The 22523-nt window shown below is 47.0% G+C and overlaps 1 protein-coding gene across 1 annotated transcript in view; it reads left to right on the top strand.

Moving 5' to 3' along the window:
- The window catches only part of ANO2 (anoctamin 2), a 321064-nt gene that overhangs the window by 245560 nt on the left and 52981 nt on the right, over positions 1-22523 (top strand). Inside the window, exons 18-20 of the mRNA XM_060112253.1 lie at positions 13370-13481; positions 15734-15791; positions 15962-16062. Of these exons, the coding sequence (XP_059968236.1) occupies positions 13370-13481; positions 15734-15791; positions 15962-16062 (271 nt within the window). The remainder of the gene's footprint in view (positions 1-13369; positions 13482-15733; positions 15792-15961; positions 16063-22523) is intronic.

Here is a 22523-nt window from a genome sequence, read left to right as displayed (position 1 = left end):
GACCTTCCGTGAGCAGGAAAGTTCTCTGCCAGTTGCTCCAACCAGGCTACAAAGCCCTGGAGAACAGCCACTCCGCCTTACGTTTCTTTTCTCTCCTCCCCGGCCTGCTCTCTGGTAGATCTTAGCCCACGCCTGTTGGTGCAGCTATTGGTGAAATATGTCTGTCTCTTCACTCATGCATTCAGATTCTTTTTCAAGGAATGCCCGTAGGCGAGGCATCCTGTCAGCCACAGGAGAGGCTCAAGTGAGTGTTTATGTATTCATGGTTTCAACCCTGCCTGCTGACCAAAGGATTTGAGGGACTATTAAGACAAATCAGGGAAATGCAAAGTTGCCATTGATGGGACAGTGATTGGAAGATGCAACAAAGAGATCCAAAGCCTAGAATTTTTCTTAATGGCAGAGTTCACACACTAATGAGATGGACCTGCACAGCAGGGTGTGACAGGCCTACCTGCAGGCAGAGGTGTGGTTTTAGAGCCTCCAGGCCGCCACAGGGACATAAAGCTGTGGATAAGGCCACCTGATAGATTGAGGGTCCTGCCAAACTTAGGGGCTTCCTTTGCCAATCTCATGCTGGGTTTAATACCCATCTGGCTTCCTGCCCCAGACCTCCTGATGGATGAGGAGGCGGTGACCGCGTGCTTTGCTCACCAGGTGCAAACAGCTGGTGTAAACAACTCCAATGAGTTCCTGAGTGTTTCCTGCAAAGTTGGGTGATGGAAGACCCATTCCCTAGGAGGGCCCTCAACAGGCCCCGGTGTCAGGCCTATCTGAGGTCTGTTCTTGCCACAAATATTTGTGTCAAAAGACAGAATTTGTTAAATGCCTTGAGTGTGATTAGTGATAGATAAAGACAGTAACTGTCTACTTGGTGGCCAGAATAACAACAGTCATGGGCTTGGGTGCAAGACATGCTACCATCTGGAGGCGACGTGGTCCTGGTGGCGCAGGGACTGAGCTGAAGTCTGGGACTGGGGTCGGGATGTCTGGGGAAACAAAGATGCTTTGGGACCTTGTCGGCCAAGGCATGCTGTGCAAAGTGTGTAGCCTGGTTCAGCAAGTATCAGTCGCTGACATTTGTGAGGATCTCAGTGAACGGGTGGGACAAGGACTCTTAGTCCCTAGTGATCTGTTCTTTCCTGGAGGGGCCACAGGGTTTTATAGGGAAAGGATCCAGTTCCTGGAAGAGGAAGCAAGCAAGAGCTGGGCAGGACATTAGGACACCAGACACCCAGGCAAACAGGATGGGGCTTGGGCATCTTGGCAGGCCAGGGTCTGAGGTAAGACAACAGGGGTCCCCAGGCAGACCAGCTCAAGGTATGCTTCTGTCTCAGTCTGTTCAGGCTGCTATAACAAAATACTGTGGACTGGGTGTCTGATAAACAACAGAAACTCATGTCTCAGACTTCTGGAGGCTGGAAGTCCAGGATGAGGGTGCCAGCATGGCGGGGTCCTGGTGAAAGCCCTCTTCTGTGTTGCAGATGGCTATCTCCTTGCTGTGTCCTCACGTGGTGGAAAGGGTGAGGGAGCTCTGTGGGGTCTCTTTTATAAGGGCACTAATCCCATTCATGAGGACTCCACCCTCATGACCTAAGCACCTCCCAAAGACCCTACCTCCCAATACCATCACCTTTGGGGGTTGGGATTTCAACATGTGAATTTGGGGGAACACAAACATTCAGACCATTGTAGCTTCCTACTTGGGTCAGGGCACAGGGTACACTGTGCCTGTGAGGCAATGAGCTTCTGAGCCCAAGCCTGGGGAGTATGATGTCTAGTGTTCCTGAAACGGTAGGGTCTTGTCATGACTGACATAGGCATGGGTCCGGCTTGGCCTAGAAGGGGCCCCATGTGCACTCTAGCTCCAGGCAGAGTGAGGAAGGCAGGGCTGACAACAAGGCTTCTCAGCTGAATAATCCAGCTGCCACGAGCTTGCCTTTGTCAGCGTCGTTCTCTGACTCCAGCTTCTCCTCCTCCCCTCCTTCCCCCTCCTCTCCTTTCAAACTCTACAGAGTGCTGGCTTGTGTGTGGGGCTGTATGATTCATCTTTACTCTGCACTGAGTCTCTCCTAGTTACAGGGTTGGGCTCACTGTGTGTGTACCTGAGGCACAATTATCGTGTCAAATCAAAGCCTCCAGTTCTTAGGAAAAGGCTGTGTTTGTGAGTTGTTTAAATATTGCTGATAACACAGCTCCTGAGTGTCGCTACCAATGTGGGGGCAGGGAAGTGACAAAAGGAGAGATGGGGAAAGGATCTGATTTTACTGACACCTGTTGTGTACCAGGCATCAGCGGGCATTGTATGTACAGTGTTTCACCTAATTTTCACATTAGCGCCCGGAACTGGTTGTTTCTTTCACTTTATTTATGAGGGGTCTGAAGAGGTTTAGAAACTTGACCAAGACCCATAGTTAATAGTGGTGTGCCCATGCGCACACACGTGTGCACACACATGCACACGCACACACAGCCTGTGCCAGGCCCTGTTCGAAGCACTTTCTGTATATTAGTATATTTAATCCTCAAAATAGCCCCAAGGGTGAGGGTGGTCTCAACCCTCCCACAGGCCCAAGGTCCTCTGGCTGTGAGTGGTGAGGACCCTGGCCTTGGTGTCCTTGAGGAGACCACAACGCCCCACTGCCTGGTAATACGTAGCTGTCCTTTGGCCTCGGAAAATTCTAAATGTGTTTAGAAAGCAGAAGAAAACACATCAGAGGCTCCAGAAGATTTAAAATGTGACGCACCCCACCCATGAGAACGTCAGGTCGCTGGGGTGGGGACAAGTGGGGAGACAGTGGGAGCCAGCCCCCCATGCAGGCCCACAGGCATGAGGAGACCTCCGCAGGTTCGCAGACTTTGGGGTCTCACGTGCTTTATTAATTTTTTTTTAAAAACCCTTTTTTGGAAGAATTGAAGTACCACCAGGTAGTCCCGAGTCCAGAATTGTGCATCCAGTTCTAAGCCATCCTCTGCACAGGCTGCATCTGACCACTGAGGAGAGAAGAGAGGGAAGAAATGAAAAGGAGGGGGAAACTCAGAACCAAAGGCCGCCAGGACATCACACATTCTTTAAAGAGAAACATTTTGGGTGTACAGGGATGGATCTAATTTCCCATCAAATGTGCACAACGTGTGTTTTCAGAGCGCAGGGTGAAGGACTGCTTTCTTGGCTCTGAGCGCTGGTGCGAGGGGAGTTGGCTTCCCTGCAGCCTAGGCCTGCACAGGAGCGTGCTTCCGCAGCAGGGACCCATGTGGATGCATGTGGATACGTGTGGATGCATGTGCATGCATGTGGATGCGCATGGATACGTGTGGATGTGAATGAATGCGTGTGGATGCGTGTGGATGTGTGTGGGCTGGTCTGAGACCTATGCCTTCCGGGTGGGGAGACCACAGTGCTGGCAATTTGAAATCTGGCTTAGAGTCATGTCGGCTGGGTTGTTTTCCTGGTCTGCCACCAGCTCCTGACTGCCTGGGTGGCCTCCTGCCCATCCCATCTGGAAGGCCAGGGGAAGGGTGTGGCCAGGGTAGATTCTGCCATTGTTTGAGGGCCCCCCTCCATGATGTTGGCTTAAAGTAACTGTAAATGTTGTCTGGGAAGCAGAGGGGATGGTGGGAGGCTGCTGCTAGTAATGCAGAAGACACGAGCAAGGTTATAGCTTGAGTTTGTGGAACAATCCATTCCAGTTATATGGAACGATTATTAATAACACTGCTACTTTTATAATAGTTTAATACAACTGGCAAGAATTCCTTCCAAACTTGAGCTGTAACTATGAACATGTCTCTCTCATTTTTCCTTTTAGCAAGAAGCCCCATACATTCCTCTCCCTTTCTTTGAGTTTTCTGAGAACCCAGAGCCTGAATCCATGAGAAGCAAGGGGGTCATGGTGGTCATGCTCTGTTGGCCGTCGTTTCCCTCCAGGCCCCTTCTCCCCCTGTGTCCACCGTGGTCTGTGCCCCGAGGCCCAGCAGATTCTATCACCAGGTACCCCACGCTGACTGGTGGCTGGGCTCAGCCAATGGGAAGCAGTGGAAGGAGCTTAGGGGGTAGAGGAGATGGAATTGGGGCCATTTCTTCCCTGATTTGCCCTCACCTCTGGCAAAACTGTGCCTTCGTTGAAATCTCTTCCTCTGAACCATCTGAGGTAAACTCTGTTTCCTGGTGCGATGCTGACTAACAGAGGAGGGTCAGGGCACCATCCATGCTTCAACAGGGAAATACCTGGAGTATGGCCAGCCCTTCACTGCTCGTGTGTCTCATTGCTGCACCACATTGCTGTCGGATGCTGGCCTTGTCTCATCGGACAGGAGAGGCTGGACCACTGCTGAGATGGTCCCTCCACACTGCCGGTCCCAGACAGCTCACTGATCTCTTTAAGGAAGGACCGTCCTCTCCTTCAGAGGAAGCTCCATCGAGGGTCTGCAGCTATCAGGGTGCCCTGCAGCTATCAGGACACACAATACCTGCATCCGCATCTCCAAGACGTCATTCGTCACACAGACCCAGACTCCCTTCTCCCTGGAAATCCACCCTAGTTGCATACAGCCTGTCTTCTTAAACTTTCAAAACACAGTAGATCTGATGGTACCTCGTCCCACCTCTCCTTGAGGGAGGTGACCCTCAGTGACTAGGGGGGCCCTCATCACCCCAAGTGATGCCAGCCCACCCCAGCCTTCCAAGAGGGCTCGGTCAGAGATTCTCGGGTAACCTGCTGGCATTTCTCTCACCAAGGAAGTGGAAACAAATGTACACATGAAAAGTCTAGTAGAGTGCCTTGCTCCAGCGGCCCACTAACAGCAGGTGTTTGCGACCTTACACGGTGCTCTGTGCTTTCCATACTTCTGCTTGGACTTCACAACAGATGTTTCAGGAAGGTGCCATGTTAGGAGTTAGGATGGTGGGGTTCAGAAATGTAAATCACGTCTCTGCGGGAAAGTGGGACAGAAAGGTCTTCCTGCTCCCAGCCCAGGACCTCCTCTCCCCTTGTCGTAGGCTCCGCGGTAGTGCCATAGAGCACAGAGGACCAGAGCAGAGAGGACCTGGGGAATCGCCCACTGCAGGCTGTGGCTTGCCTGAGGATCTGATGCCTCAGAGCTGGCCAGGTGCTTTGGAGGATGGTTCTCAAGTCACACAAAGCCCCACCCGCCTTGGGGCATGAGCACAGAAGCACACAGCCTCAGTGATTCAGTGAGTCTAACTTTGAACTCTCAGTTTTCCCTCCAAACCTGTCGCTTTCATCATTCTTCCCATCTCAGGAAGCAGTGCTCACGTGCTCTTCCCAGAACCCAAGCGTCCTCCTAGATCGCTCTTTTCTTCACCCCTAAACTCCCGTCTGGTAAGTATTGTCTCGTCCACCTTCAGACGTTTCCCAGCTCTGATCAGTTCTCACGAGCTTGCTCCTGATACTGGTCATGTCCCGCCTGGACAGCCACACAGTCCTGGTTGGTCTCTCTGCTTCCGCTTCTGTACCCCACTCCATGCCCGCACACACACGCTTCCTTTCCTGGGGTCCTTCTGACACTCAGCATCACTCTGACTCACCCATAAGGTGACTTCCCACTGTGTGTCCCGTGAATCTGTATGCAACTAGGGTGGATTTCCAGGGAGAAGGGAGTCTGGGTCTGTGTGATGAATGACATCTTGGAGATGCAGATGCAGGTATTTATGTGTCCTGATAGCTGCAGGGCACCCTGATAGCTGCAGACCCTCAATGGAGCTTCCTCTGAAGGAGAGGACGGTCCTTCCTTAAAGAGACCAGTGAGCTGTCTGGGACCGGCGGTGTGGAGGGACCATCTCAGCAGTGGTCCAGCCTCTCCTGTCCGATGAGACAAGGCCAGCATCCGACAGCAATGTGGTGCAGCAATGAGACACACGAGCAGTGAAGCTCAGGTCCTTCTGGTGGCTCCAGACCCCCTTCCTCTCCATCCCTCTTCCTCATACTTCCTCGTCACTCCGAACGCCCCGGCCCCTGAGACTGTCTGTTCCACCCCTGCCCCCAGCTCCTCATTCAGAGACCTCTCCTGGCCACTCCGACTGAAGCAGTCTTCCTGTTGCCTTTTCCTCCCCCTTCTCATCTCCCTGTGGATTCCATCAGTACTCACTGCCCTCCGACTCGCCCCCTCCCTCTTCTGGACCGTCCGCACCACATGGCAGGGAGTTCATTGATCTGGTGCATGGCTGTATTCCCAACGCCCAGTGCCTGGCACACAATGGTCACTTGGTGGACATTTGTTGAATAAAAAAAGATAACGATGGAAAAGGTAAAAACATTCCCTTTGGGTGATCTTCCCCTGGGAAGACACCAGGGGATGGACTGAGAGGGGATTACTCCACCTCTGCTCGCTGGAGGCTCGGTTTCTAGACCAGCGAGTGTGTTTGCCAGATGACCCCACCGGGGTTGTGTCTGCGGTTGTGACCTGGGCACACCGACCTGTTCTCTCCCTGCTCCCTCATTGCCACGAGGAGAGCATCCCCCTAGAGCGGATGGAACAGTTGAATGGGGACCCTGCGTCAAGTGTTGCACAGCGCCTTGGAGTTCTCAGGGATGCCCTCTAACAGAACACTGCTCTCCATCTGTCTCCCTCTCTCTCTGCAGGTGCTTTTGCTCCCTTTTGAGTCCCGTTTCCTTAATATGTACTGTCACCTGGGGCTGGGCTGCTAGAGCACAGTAGGACTCCCGTCCCTTTGGGGGCAGCGTCATCTTCCTGACTCTAAGGGTGGGGTCCCTTGTGCTTAGAAACTCTCTAGGGCTCCAGGGGTATCTCAGGAACACCCATCCATAATCTCCAGCTCTGGGGCACTCAGGGCCCTGGGACAATGCACTGGCTGCCTGGTTATCCAGCTGGCTGGCTTCTGCCAGGGTGATTCCCTCCCCATGGCATAAACAAGGCAACAACGTCACACAGGAGGCTAGGATCACCTCCACCCCCAAACCCACACACCTGCCCACACACACAAACAGAGGGAAGGCCAGATGACTGGGCTGTCGGGAAACACTGCGGTTTGTAAAAGCTGGATCTGTCCTGGGGGAGAGGCAGGGACCGCTGTGGCGCCTTTGCTTTCTGACACAGCTTCCATCCTTCCCAGAGCCGTGCCAGGGCTGGAACTGGTTGAAGTTCACACCTGGACGTCTCCTTTCTGTCTTGTCGCCATCATTCTGTATCTGCTGGATTGTCAGGGACACCCATGAGGATGAGCTGCTCTTCCAAAATTCCGATTCTGCAGCTGCCATCCTCTTGCTCGCCATGCTGTTTCCATATGACGAGGATGGTGCTCTGGGGACTTGGAATTCTGAGCTGGCCCCTGAGACTCACTTGGGCTTTCATACTAATTATTTTCCAAGGCAGTTTACAGCTGGGTCATTTATACTCATATTTTTTCATGACACAATGCATCAGAGGTTTAGCACTTAAAAGAAAGGGGGTTGGGTAAGGGCGCCACACAGGAATTCCCTGATGGTCTCTCCTGGTCCTAGAGTCTGCCCTTTGTCTGAAATCTGCTCCAGCTGGTGGTGAGCAGGTGAAACTCTCAGATGGCCTCCAGTCAACCTGGGGTGGCTTCCTGGGGGAGGTGAGATTTCAGGAGCCTGTGAATGCTGGAGAGGGGTTGCATTCTCCCTTCTCACACTCTCTCCATGTTGACTCTCCTCCTCTCCATCCCTGTAGCAACTGATATCTAAAGACACTTTATTTGGAGTTTTATGAAACACAAGGCTAGTCCATTTTCTCATGGGCTCAGTTTGGGACCACTCCAGATTCTGTGTCCTATCAGGGGATGGTGCCCAGTGTCCTGAAGTGCCCTAACTGTGCTGTAGACATCATCCCACCCCAAAAGGACCCTGAAAAACTGGTTCTGTTTCACTGTTGTAGGTGGGCGAGGCTCCTCATGTTGGCTGTTGGAAGAGACCTATTCTAAGATGGGCACAACATTGTAAATCAGCTAATTATACTTCAATCAAAAAAAAAAGTGGGAGGCTTCCCTGGTGGTGCAGTGGTTGAGAGTCCACCTGCCGGTGCAGGGGACATGGGTTCGTGCCCCAGTCCGGGAAGATCCCACATGCCGTGTAGCGGCTGGACCTGTGAGCCATGGCCACCGAGCCTGGGCGTCTGGAGCCCGTGCTCCGCAATGGGAGAGGCCACAACAGTGAGAGGCCCACGTACCGAGAAAAAATAAAAATAAAAGAGACCCAAATTAGCAGGGAGCTCCAGGACCCCCATTCTCTCCCTCCCCGGGGCCACGTTCCCTGGGACCCCCCGCCTTCCCCAGAAGTCTCAGCAAAGCACCCAGCATGGCCTCAGAGCTTCTCTGCTGTGGGACCCTCAACTGATTTAGTGGCCTATCAAGGGGATTTGGATTGTTTATTGGAAATGCCCATTATTTATGGTGGCTCATGGCCTTAAAAGCATAGGCACAGGCTGTTTTTAGAAATAAACCTAATAAATAATAACCAGACCCATGATTTATCAGGATGGAGGAAGGAAGTCACTCATTTCCAGTTGGAGGAAAGAGCTCTGAAGGGACTGGATTCTCTTTCCAGATAACTTAGAGGGAATTCCTGTAGGGATTGGGGGGTCTGTGTACAAAGAGTTCAAAGGCAATTATAAAAGAAAATCAAAGACACGTGCTTCTCTGTACCTCATCCTTCATCCCCTTCTAGCCACGTTTACAAGATGAGTTTTCCAAATTTTTCGATCCTCAGACCTGATTACTTTTCAGGTGACCTCAGTTTTCATTTTCTTACCCCCAAACTATTTAAAATTGAGACACAAGATGTTATTAAGTTATTGTTGAATTGGTTGGGCAGAGGCTCAAACGCCTATTGAAAGTGGTCCCTCCCGCCCTCCTTCCCTTCCGGCCCACCTTCCTTCCTTCCTTCTTCCTTCCTTCCATCCACTGAAAAAAATGCACAACCTAAAAGTTGAGCATTATGTTTTATTCAGTGGACTTTCTGATCACTTAAGCCCGGGAGGCAGCCTCTCAGGTAGCTCTGAGGGACTGCTCGGAAGAGGTGACGGGGGAGCCCAGATACACAGGAGTTTCTGCAACAAAAACCAGGTAGTTGGACCATCGAAAGATTACTGTTAGCTAAAGAAAAACAGACAAGTTAATGAATTTAGCGCTTTTCTAAGTTTGAGAAGATGCAAGAGTCCGGGCTCCTTGAAATCATCTCTTTGATATGCACCTTAACTGCCTAGGGTCAGTGTCCTGCTTTTCTCTGTCCTGAGTCCGTTCAGGGTGCACAGTCCAGGGTAGCTGCACTGGCTGATGACTCGATGGCTGCTACGTCCTTTGTTTACTGATAGGCAGTGACTTTCTTCATCTACCCTCCCTCCCTCCCTCCCTCTTCCCCCTTCCCCTTCTCCTCCTCCCCCTCCTCCTTTCTCTCTGCCTCTCTGTCCCCAGTCTCTCTCCTTTTTGTAACCCAGCTACAACAGGGTATGGCGGGGAGCCTCTGTTCACGCCCCTGTGCTCATCTTGAAGTCGGACTCAGCCCTTTGGCACCTCCCTCCCCTAAGAACCCATCCAGGATTCTTTGACACTGGTAAGGAACGCAGTTGTCATGAGTCTTTACTGGAGAGTCTGTGGAGAGGCAAATGAGGGGGTCACACTACAAATTACACAGCAGAAATTAATGGAAGTTTCCACCAGGCACCCCCCACCTGTCACACAGCAGCCCCCCTCATCCCCCTCTCCGCCCTTCCCCCTCCCAGAGCCCTGGCTCTCGCCTTTTTTGGGTCCTGCATCTACCTGCAGCACCCCTGTCTCTTCTCTTAACTAGGGAATTTAACTCTCTCTGGCTGCTCCTCTCATATCTTCACACCGTTATCCTGCTCAACAGACAAAGGTCCCTCCTTAGGCTTTGCCCTCCTTGTTATGTGACAGGGAATTTTTAGTAAATGACAAATACTTCAGTATTTACTTCGTCCAAATAATGTTTTCTTCATATCACGTCATGTCACTCATTAACTCAATAAATGTGCACAGTAGAGTACTATACATCTGACACCAGCTGTGGTTCTCCCAGAAGATGTATCTCTCTGACCTCACTCATTGTGAAAAAGCCATCCAAACCGTACGTGGTGGGGGTGGGTGGGATGGGGGTGGGGAAGGTGATGAGGTTAACAGCCACTTCGGGGTTCAGAGTTATGAGATCTTAAAACCGAAAGTGACCTTAGAACTTGATGGCAGGCACTTCCACCTGGGCCTCAGGATTGTTTCCTTTAGTCAGAGCGAAAAGAGTCAGGTTGAAGAAGTGGATGTGGATCTGGAGCTCGGGGAGGGCGTGATGAGTATAAATCAACAGGGTGGTCCTGGCCTCTTTGTAGGGCAGGGTTTGTGGCAGGGAGAGGAAGGCCTTCTAGGTTAAAGTTTGAAGGGGCTTTGCTAACATATGTAAATTAAAGAAGAGCCGGCAGAAGTGGCAGTGTTAACCATAAATGGTGAGCACCAGGCATTATCCAGATGCTTACTGGGCTAAGCAGTGCGATTGCCCAGCACTTTTTTTTTTTTTTTTTTTTTTTTTTGCGGTACGAGGGCCTCTCACTGCTGTGGCCCCTCCCACTGCGGAGCACAGGCTCCGCGGCCATGGCTCACGGGCCCAGCCGCTCCGCGGCACGCGGGATCCTCCCGGACCAGGGCACGAACCCACGTCCCCTGCATCGGCAGGCGGACTCCCAACCACCGCGCCACCAGGGAAGCCCTGCCCAGCACTTTTATCCATGGTGTTGCACATGTGTCTGTCCATGTGTGGCAGGAAGGAGAAAACCACAAAGCCATCTATTGGCTGAGGGATATCATGCTAGACTTTTCCAACCTCATCTCCTGTAGAATTAATGACAATGTCTCCAGACTCCCTAGCAGGCAATGCTATTGCCAGAATTGTCTGGAGGACCTCAGAAAGCTTGGGCTGTGGTTCTGTGGGGTGGGGACAGAGGTTCACCTACAGGTGATCTCTGCCAGCAGAATCCTCTTGCCAGCAGGATCACTTACCAGCCATGTTCTCCATCGATTGGTAGAAGGTGGTCAGTAATTACATGGAAATGATGCCTGGAACCTCAGGGGGTTAGTCATGTACACAAATATCCAGCCTGTGATGGCCCAACTGTGCTGTGGAAAGCAGGGCTGCTGGACCTGCATGATGGTGATGACGATGATGATGGTGATGATGGTGAGGATGGTGGTGGTGATGATGATGGTGATGATGATGATGGTGGTGATGATGGTGGTGATGATGATGGTGGTGATGATGGTGATGATGGTGGTGATGATGGTGATGATGATGATGATGATGGTGATGATGATGGTGATGGTGATGATGGTGGTGATGATTGTGATGATGATGGTGGTGGTGATGATTGTGATGGTGATGATGGTGATGATGGTGGTGATGATGGTGATGATGGTGATGGTGATGATGGTGGTGATGGTGGTGGTGATGATTGTGATGGTGATGATGGTGGTGATGATTGTGATGGTGATGATGGTGATGATGATGGTGATGATGGTGATCATGATGGTGGTGATGATGATAGTGATGATGATGATGGTGGTGATGATTGTGATGATGATGATAGTGATGATGATGATGGTGATGATGATGGTGATGGTGATGATGGTGGTGATGATTGTGATGGTGATGATGGTGATGATGGTGGTGATGATGGTGATCATGATGGTGGTGATGATGATAGTGATGATGATGGTGGTGATGATTGTGATGATGATGATAGCGATGATGATGATGGTGATGATGATGGTGATGGTGATGATGGTGGTGATGATTGTGATGGTGATGATGGTGATGATGGTGGTGATGATGGTGATCATGATGGTGGTGATGATAGTGATGATGATGATGGTGATGATTGTGATGATGATGATGGTGATGATGATGGTGATGGTGATGATGGTGGTGATGATTGTGATGATGATGATGGTGATGATGGTGGTGATGATTGTGATGGTGATGATGGTGATGATGGTGGTGATGATGGTGATGATGATGGTGATGGTGATGATGGTGATGATGGTGGTGATGATGGTGATCATGATGGTGGTGATGATGATAGTGATGATGATGATGGTGGTGATGATTGTGATGATGATGATGGTGGTGATGATGGTGATGATGATGATGGTGATGATGGTGGTGATGATTGTGATGGTGATGATGGTGATGATGGTGGTGATGATGGTGATCATGATGGTGGTGATGATAGTGATGATGATGATGGTGGTGATGATTGTGATGATGATGATGGTGGTGATGATGATGGTGATGATGATGATGGTGGTGATGATGATTGTGATGGTGCTGATGATGATACTTAGGGACAACATCATTTATTGAGGTTCGCTATGTGCCAAGCACCTAGCCGAGAGCTCTGTGAGCATTCCCATTGTGTCTTCAGGGCAACCCTGTGAAGGAGGTATCATTCTCCTTTTTATATAACTTCACTTCTCTAATTACATCTAGCATTTGAACTCAAAAATGTCTGATGCTAAAATCTGCTCCTACAGCCATCTCTGTAGCAAAACAAAACAAGCAAATCATCCCTCCCCTCAACACACAGCTGAGAGGGGCTGGGAGCTCTGTGGGTTCAGCATGGCCTGCCAGGGCCTCTAGGACTGTTTGCCAACATCAGTGAACTAACGTGGGTTTTAGGATGGAGAGGAGATTTGGAGAATGAAGAAGTTTTCAGTGTTGCTGACTCTCCAAGACTGACACCACATTTCTCATGGGGACCAGGACGAGTAACTCTTCATTTTCCCTTCTTTCAGCCTTAGGGGAAAATCAAGGCCAGGATCACAATAGTGATGGAAGTCACTAAGCTTTCTCATTCTCAAGTCCCCTCCCAGGGCCACAGGTGCCTGGGGGCTCATGTCTGCCTGGGGCAATCTCCTTAGACAAGCTTTTACTGCTTCTTGACTTCTGTTCACTGGTTAACAAGCCTTTCTGTCAGGGATGTTTGTTCAAGTAAAATCTCTGTAGAAGGGGCAAGTGTGCAGGTAAAAGCTGAATTCCTCTTGAGGAAGCAAGGGTGGTGGGAGGATGTTCTGCCTGCCCAGACCCCTCTATGAGGAGACCAGTGTGAAACCATTGCTTGCGTGGATAAGAGGAGGGCAGCGGAAAGAGACAGGTGATGATCGTAGGTACGCTTGGCCTTCTGTAGCCTCATATTACCTAGAAGACCATTTGGGACCTCCCAGATGAAGTCAGTTCTAAGGTGCAAGAGAGATGGATCTCTTAGTTTGTACTGTGAAGGAGTAACTGACAGATAGTGGCTCATGTCACAGGGTCACAACTCTGGAGAGGTGAGAAATCTGTCTCTCAGTCTGATCAGCTTTGCTCTTCTCTTTCAGAGGTTCCAAAAACAGAGCAAACGTTTGAAGAGCGCCTGGTACTCAAGGCTTTCTTGCTAAAGTTTGTCAATGCCTACTCACCCATCTTCTACGTGGCCTTTTTCAAGGGGAGGTGAGTATCTTGGTGCCATACATGGAAGGTCAATTGGTCATGAAGGCTGAGCCCTCCACTGGAGTCAGCCTGTCTCCATTGTCAGTTTACACCCTTGGCCCCATTCCCCACTCCCTTGGCCACCTGGCTGCACTAAATCATTTTGGATTAGCATCTTCAGATTCTGATAACATGGGAAACCCTGCAGTGATTCGGCTCTGGGCCCTGAAGGGTTAGTCTTAGAGGAATTTGTGTCTCTCAACTTTGAGGCTGTGACAGGAGGGAATTTCATGGCTAGCCAGTGGCTCTTAGATCTTGGAATACAGGTCTGATGGCAACTACTCAGAGTTAGTGTGGACTTCACAGATGAGGTGCACAGTCTCCCACAAGACTGCCCTTACCTCAGACAGTACTGCAAGCTCTGGGGCTCTCAGGCCACTGATGGTTCTGCCCAACTGGCTGCAGCCACTAACCCCTTGGGTTTGATAATTCACTAGAACAACTTATAGAGCTTGGAATGTGCTATTCTTAAAATTATAGTGTTATTTTCACAAAGAGATACAAATCCAAAGTGACAGATGGGAGAGGCACGTAGGGTAAGGTCTAGGAGCATCCTGAAAAGAAGCTTCCATGTCTTCAGGATATCCTCAGCATGTCAGTTTCCTGGCATGTCAATGTGCGTCACCAACCGGGATGCTCGTCCAAGCTTCAGTGCCCACAGTTTTTGCTGGGGTCTTGTTATATAAGCATGATTGAATGAATCATTGCTCATGGGATTGAACTCAATCTGCAGTCCCTCTCCCCCAGCTGAGGTTAGGCTGCTTTTACTGGGCTCAAAGCCCCAACTCTCTGATCACATGGTTGGTCTTTCTGGCATTGGCCTCCCCATCCTGAGTGATCTCATTAGCATAAACTTAGGTCTAGTCCCAGGGACCCACCATGAATAACAAAGACACTCCTGTCGGGAAATTCCAAGGATTTAGAGGCTCCTCCCAGGGATCAGGGACAATGACCAATCATATTCTTTATTATATAACAGTCCTGGGTGTAAAATCACTTCTGATAAATAGTGATTGTGATAGTCTTGGCAACAGCACAGTGTAATCTGCAGTAAGTACCATAAAAAAGGTGCAAAGAAAGTGTTAGGGGAACACTTAATTATGAACAGAGACAGGGAGACCTCACCAAGGAGGAAAGTCAAGCTGAGCCTCAAATGGACGAGTAGGATTTCAATAGATGGGTGAGGGGATGACATTTCAAGAAAGTGGGATTCTTCTGATGACCTGTGTGTTCCATGGTTGGCTAGTACCTCTCTGCCTCCCCCATCTGCTCAATCTTCTAATCCCCCAATAAAATAAGACTCTTAGGTCTTAGAAGAGGAATGAGGCAGGCTTCTTCCATTCCTCTAAGTATTTTCAGTAAGAAGTCTGGATTTTTCTTTTCTGGTCCCAGGAGTCTCCACTTGCAACTTTAGTCCATCGTGGCCTTTATTTCCTGGGAAATCAGAAGCCCTCGTGGAGGAATTGCAATCAGAACTCGATTCTTGACACGAGCTGAGGGAAGAAGGTGCCCGACAGTGCACTTAGAGACAATCCAGACTTCGTTGTGTTTAGGCTCTGAAATGATCACACACACACACACACACACACACGCACACGCACACACACACACACACACACACACACACGTGCCCCAGCCCCACTCCAGCCACAACCTGAATTCCCTACCCTTGGAATTTGACCACGTTAAGAGCTATGAATGAACTTACCGACAGAACAGAAATAGAGTTACAGATGTAGAAAATAAACTTACAGTTACCGGGGGGTAAGGGGCAGGGAGGAATACATTGAAGATTGGGACTGACATATACACACTACTACATATAAAACAGATAACTAATAAGGACCTACTGTAGAGCACAGGGAACTCAGCTCAATACTCTGTAATGGCCTATAGGGGAATAGAATCTAAAAAAGAATGGATATATGTATATGTATAACTGATTCACTTTGTTGTACAGCAAAAACTAACACAACATTGAAAATCAACTATATTCCAATAAAAACTAAAACACAAGAGGTGAACCATATGTGTTATGGGTGATTGTTAGCTGATAACAGGTATGAACTCCTTCCCGGGTGATGAGCACCCACCCTGGCCAGTCCTTTCAAGAACAACATTGGGCAGTGGCTGGTCCACTCAGAAGACACGCCCTCAGGCAGTCCTGACTTCCTCTCTCTTCCCCTAACTCTTCTCACACTTCTCTGTTTCAGGTTTGTGGGCAGACCTGGAAGCTACGTTTATGTGTTTGACGGCTACCGCATGGAAGAGGCAAGTAGAGCCACTGGTGTTTCATGCCTGGCTAGGCTAGTGGTTCGTAGGTGCCCCTCCCGCCCCGCCCCAATCCTTACCGCCTCCACAGGCTGGCTTAGTTCACGCCCTCACCTCTCTCAGCTCCACCTGGTCTGACCCGCCCCTTCCTTTCTCTTCTCCTCCTGCAGTGCGCCCCTGGGGGCTGCCTCATGGAGCTGTGCATTCAGCTCAGCATCATCATGTTGGGGAAGCAGTTGATCCAGAACAACATCTTCGAGATTGGAGTCCCGTGAGTAATGAACTCTGCTTACCCCTCTCCTTGCCGCCGGGGCTGAGCCCGGCAGTGCCAGGCTTCCAGCAGGGTCTCGTGGTCTCTCCTTCCAAGACAGATGGACTCTCCACTCCTCTGTCCACTCGCCAGTAACTTCCCCATGAGGTAGGGCCCCTCCCACACGTCTTGTTTGCCGATCCAGTTCGGGATGTTTGAGGCTCAGAAGGATTAAGCACTTGCTTAAGTGCCCATAACAGAAAGTGACAGAGCTGTGAATCCGGTACCTCTGACCTCAAAGTGCATCATACTTTTTTTTTAATTAATTAATTTTATTTTTGGCTGCTTTGGGTCTTCGTTGATGCACGCGGGCTTTCTCTAGTTGCAGCGAGCAGGGGCTACTCTTCGCTGCGGTGCACGGGCTTCTTGTTGTGGTGGCTTCTCTTGTTACGGAGCACGGGCTCTAGGCGCACAGGCTTCAGTAGTTGTGATGCGTGGGCTCAGTAGTTGTGGCGCACGGGCTTAGTTGCTCCGCGGCACGTGGGGTCTTCCCGGCCCAGGGCTCGAACCCATGTCTCCTGCATCAGCAGGTGGATTCTTAACCACTGCGCCACCAGGGAAGCCCCATCCTACTTTTAATGCTATGTCCTCCTGTAACTGAAAGTGGGGTCCGGCTGCTCCCCACTCGAAAACCAATAAAGAGGCAAGGTTGGTGGAAAAGAGAGTTTGCTTTGTTTTGGATGCCAGCAACCGGGATTGGGAGGGGAGGGCGGACACCTGTCCAAAGGCCGAAACACCCCGCTCCTACACCCAGTGGGCAAGAGCTTTTATACGTGGAGGGAGGGGGCTACATGCAGAAACAGCACAGTCAGCTCTGGCAGACATCTTGAAATTGGCCATTGGTGGTCTGACCAGCATTATCTTGATTGTTTTAGGTACACTTAATCTTCAGTTCCAGGGTCGGTTTGTTACCATTTCCTTGAGGGCAGTTCTCGGAATTGTGGCAGCTTATGTCATGACTACAGTCTGGTCATCATGCACTTCTTCCACCTGGTGGAGGTTTCAGTGTCTATAAGACAGCTCACAGGATATGGCTTAGAATATTATTTGTAGCCCTTGAGGAGGAACTAAAGGTCCTTGACTTTGCTTAATGACTAAATTGTTATTACTTGTCCTCCTTTGACTGTTTTCCTTTGTTTCTGCATTTTCTCACTTCTCTGATTAAACTTATTCTTTGGCTGAAGTTTTTCCACAGACAAAAGCAGGCTGAGGACATGGGGGCAAGGAACATAGGGTCCTGCTCCATTTCACTCCCAGGGAACAAGTAAAAGAGGCATGGAGGGTGAATAGGAAAGATGGAAATACAATGTAATCATTTAGAAAAATCTCTAAGGAACTGTGGAATATATGATCTTAGGAGGGGAGGGATGCATAGCTGGTAAAACAGAACAGATTTTCATGTGGATTGTCTCCTCTCCCCTCCCATGTGGCTTTTTTTACAAAGACTTCTTTCATTAGGTTGTTTGTTTTTTTAAAAACATCTTTATTAGAGTATAAATTGCTTTACAATGGTGTGTTAGTTTCTGCTGTATCACAAAGTGAATCAGCCATACATATACATACATCCCCATATGTCCTCCCTCTTACATCTCCCTCCCACCCTCCCTATCCCCCCTCTAGGTGGTCAGAAAACACCGAGCTGATCTCCCTGTGCTATGTGGCTGCTTCCCACTAGCTATCTGTTTTACATTTGGTAGTGTATATATGTCCATGCCACTCTCTCACTTCGTCCCAGCTTCCCCTTCCCCCTCCCCATGTCCTCAAATCCATTCTCTACGTCTGTGTCTTTATTCCTGTCCTGCCCCTAGATTCTTCAGAACCATTTTCTTTTTAGATTCCATATATATGTGTTAGCATACGGTATTTGTTTTTCCCTTTCTGACTTACTTCACTCTGTATGACATACTCTAGGTCCATCCACCTCACTACAAATAACTCAATTTCATTTCTTTTTATGGCTGAGTAATATTCCATTGTATATATATGTGCAACATCTTCTTTATCCATTCATCTGTCCATGGACACTTTGGTTGCTTCCATGTCCTAACTATTGTGAATAGAGCTGCAGTGAACATTGTGGTACATGACTCTTTTTGAATTATGGTTTTCTCAGGGGATATGCCCAGTAGTGGGATTGCTGGGTTGTATGGTAGTTCTGTTTTTAGTTTTTCAAGGAACCTCCATGCTGTTCTCCATAGTGGCTGTATCAATTTACATACCCACCTACAGTGCAAGAGGGTTCCCTTTTCTCCACAGCCTCTCCAGCATTTATTGTTTGTAGATTTTTTGATGATGGCCATTCTGACTGATGTGAGGTGATACCTCATTGTAGTTTTGATTTGCATTTCTCTAATGATTAGTGATGTTGAGCATCTTTTCCTGTATTTGTTGGCCATCTGTATGTTTTCTTTGTAGAAATGTCTATTTAGGTCTTCTGCCCATTTTTGGATTGGGTTGTTTGTTTTTTTGATATTGAGCTGCTTGTAAATTTTGGAGATTAATCCTTTGTCAGTAGCTTCATTTGCAAATATTTTCTCCCATTCGTAGGGTTGTCTTTTCATCTTATTTATGGTTTCCTTTGCTGTACAAAGCTTTTAAGTTTCATTTGGTCCCATTTGTTTATTTTTGTTTTTTATTCCATTACTCTAGGAGGTGGATCAAAAAAGATCTTGCTGTGGTTTATGTCAAAGAGTATTCTTCCTATGTTTTCCTCTAAGAGTTTTATGTGTCCGCTCTTAAATTTAGGTCTCTAATCCATTTTGAGTTTATTTTTGTATATGGTGTTAGGGAGTGTTCTAATTTCATACTTTTACATGTAGCTGTCCACTTTTCCCAGCACCACTTATAGAAGAGGCTGTCTTTTCTCCATTGTATATATTCTTGCCTCCTTTATCAAAGATAAGGTGACCATAAGTGTGTGGGTTTATCTCTGGGCTTTCTATCCTGTTCCATTGATCTATATTTCTGTTTTTGTGCCAGTACCATACTATCTTGCTTATGGTAGCTTTCTGGTATAGTGTGAAGTCAGGGAGCCTGATTCCTCCAGCTCCATTTTTCTTTCTCAAGATTGCTTTTGGCTCTTCAGGGTTTTTTGTGTTTCCATACAAATTGTGAATTTTTTTATTCTAGTTCTGTGAACAATGCCATTGGTAGTATGATAGGGATTGCATTGAATCTGTAGATTGCTTTGGGTAGTATAGTCATTTTCACAATGTTGATTCTTCCAATCCAAGAATATGGTATAACTCTCCATCTGTTTGTATCATCTTTAATTTCTTTCATCAGTGTCTTATAATTTTCTGCATACAGGTCTTTTGTCTCCTTAGGTAGGTTTATTCCTAGGTATTTTATTCTTTTTGTTGCAGTGGTAAATGGGAGTGTTTTCTTAATTTCACTTTCAGATTTTTCATCATTAGTGTATAGGAATGCCAGATATTTCTGTGCTTTAATTTTGTATCCTGCGACTTTACCAAATTCATTGATTAGCTCTAGTAGTTTTCTGGTAGCATCTTTAGGATTCTCTATGTATAGTATCATGTCATCTGCAAACAGTGACAGTTTTACTTCTTCTTTTCCAATTTGGATTCCTTTTATTTCTTTTTCTTCTCTGATTGCTGTGGCTAAAACTTCCAAAAGTATGTTGAATAATAGTGGTGAGAGTGGGCAACCTTGTCTTGTTCCTGATCTTAGTGGAAATGGTTTCAGTGTATCACGATTGAGAATGATGTTGGCTCTGGGTTTGTCATATATGGCCTTTATTATGTTGAGGTAAGTTCCTTCTGTGCCTACTTTCTGGAGGATTTTTATCATAAATGGGTGTTGAATTTTGTCAAAAGCTTTTTCTGCATCTATTGGGATTATCATATGGTTTTTATTCTTCAGTTTGTTAATATGGTGTATCACATTGATTGATTTGCATATATTGAAGAATCCTTGCATTCCTGGGATAAACCCCACTTGATCATGGTGTATGATCCTTTCAATGTGCTGTTGAATTCTGTTTGCTAGTATTTTGTTGAGGATTTTTGCATCTATGTTCATCAGTGATATTGGCCTGTAGTTTTCTTTCTTTGTGACATCCTTGTCTGGTTTTGGCATCAGGGTGATGGTGGCCTCGTAGAATGAGTTTGGGAGTGTTCCTCCCTCTGCTATATTTTGGAAGAGTTTGAGAAGAATAGGTGTTAGCTCTTCTCTAAATGTTTGGTACAATTCGCCTGTGAAGCTGTCTGGTCCTGGGCCTTTGTTTGTTGAAAGATTTTTAATCACAGTTTCAATTTCAGTGCTTGTGATTTGTCTGTTTATATTTTCTATTTCTACCTGGTTCAGTCTCAGAAGGTTGTACTTGTCTAAGAATTTGTTCATTTCTTCCAGGTTGTCCATTTTATTGGCGTATAGTTGCTTGTAGTAATCTCTCATGATCCTTTGTATTTCTGCAGTGTCAGTTGTTACTTCTTCTTTTTCATTTCTAATTCTGTTGATTTGAGTCTTTTACTTTTTTCTCTTGATGAGTCTGGCTAATGGTTTATCAATTTTGTTTATCTTCTCAAAGAACCAGCTTTCAATTTTATTGATCTTTGCTTTCATTTCCTTCATTTCTTTTTCATTTATTTCTGATCTGATTTTTATGATTCCTTTCCTTCTGCTAACTTTGGGGTGTTTTTGTTCTTCTTTCTCTAATTGCTTTAGGTGCAAGGTTAGGCTGTTTATTCGAGATGTTTCCTGTTTCTTAAGGTGGGATTGTATTGCTATAAACTTCCCTCTTAGAACTGCTTTTGCTGCATCCCATAGGTTTTGGGTCGTCGTGTTTTCATTGTCATTTATTTCTAGGTATTTTTGGATTTCCTCTTTGATTTCTTCAGTGATCTCTTGGTTATTTAGTATCGTATTGTTTAGCCTCCACGTGTTTGTATTTTTTTACAGTTTCTTTTCTGTAATTGATATCTAGTCTCATAGCGTTGAGGTTGGAAAAGATACGATTTCAATTTTCTTAAATTTACCAAGGCTTGATTTGTGACCCAAGATATGATGTATCCTGGAGAATGTTCCAAGAGCACTTGAGAAGAAAGTGTTTTTGGATGGAATGTCCTGTAAATATCAATTAAGTCCATCTTATTTAATGTGTCATTTAAATCTTGTGTTTCCTTATTTATTTTCATTTTGGATGATCTGTCCATTGGTGAAAGTGGGGTGTTAAAGTCCCGTAATATGAGTGTGTTACTGTCGATTTCCCCTTTTATGGCTGTTAGCATTTGCCTTATGTATTGAGGTGCTACCATGTTGGGTGCATAAATATTTACAATTGTTATATCTTCTTCTTGGATTGATCCCTTGATCATTATGTAGTGTTCTTCTTTGTCTCTTGTAATAGTCTTTATTTTAAAGTCTATTCTGTCTGATATGAGAGTTGCTACTCCAGCTTTGTTTTGATTTCCATTTACATGGAATATCTTTTTCCATCCCCTCACTTTCAGTCTGTGCATGTCCCTAGGTCTGAAGTGGGTTTCTTGTAGACAGCATATATACGTGTCTTGTTTTTGTACCCATTCAGCCAGTCTGTGTCTTTTGGTTGGAACATTTAATCCATTTACATTTAAGGTAATTATCGATATGTACGTTCCTGTTACCATTTGCTTAATTGTTTTGAGTTTGTTATTGTAGGTCTTTTCCTTCTCTTATGTTTCCTGCCTAAAGAAGTTCCTTTAGCATTTGCTGTAAAGCTGGTTTGATGGTGCTGAATTCTCTTAGCTTTTGTTTGACTGTAAAGGTTTTAATTTCTCCATTGAATCTGGTTGAGATCCTTGCTGGGTAGAGTAATCTGGGTTGTAGGTTTTTACCTTTCATCACTTTAAATATGTCCTGCCACACCCTTCTGGATTGTAGAACTTCTGCTGAAAAATCAGCTGTTAACCTTATGGGGACTCCCTTGGATGTTATTTGTTGCTTTTCCCTTGCTGCTTTTAATATTTTTTCTTTGTATTTAATTTTTGATAGTTTGATTAATATATGTCTTGGCGTGTTTCTCCCTGGATTTATCCTGTATGGGATTCTCTGAGCTTCCTGGACTTGACTGACTGTTTCCCTTCCCATATAAGGGAAATTTTCAACTATAATCTCTTCAAATATTTTCTCAGTCCCTTTCTTTTTCTCTTCTTCTTCTGGGACCCCTATAATTCGAATGTTGGTGCATTTAATGTTGTCCCAGAAGTCTCAGAGACTGTCCTCAATTCTTTTCATTGTTTTTTCTTTATTCTGCTCTGCAGTAGTTACTTCCACTATTTTATCTTCCAGGTCACTTATCCGTTTTTCTGCCTCAGTTATTCTGCTATTGATTCCTTCTAGAGAATTTTTAATGTCATTTATTGTGTTGTTCATCATTGTTTGTTTGCTCTTTAGTTGTTCTACGTCCTTGTTAAATGTTTATT

Source organism: Mesoplodon densirostris, chromosome 11, assembly GCF_025265405.1.
Source record: "Mesoplodon densirostris isolate mMesDen1 chromosome 11, mMesDen1 primary haplotype, whole genome shotgun sequence".
In the NCBI taxonomy this organism is placed as follows: domain Eukaryota; kingdom Metazoa; phylum Chordata; class Mammalia; order Artiodactyla; family Ziphiidae; genus Mesoplodon; species Mesoplodon densirostris.
Note: the sequence above shows the minus strand (reverse complement) of the source record. Positions and strands in the feature narration are given on the sequence as shown.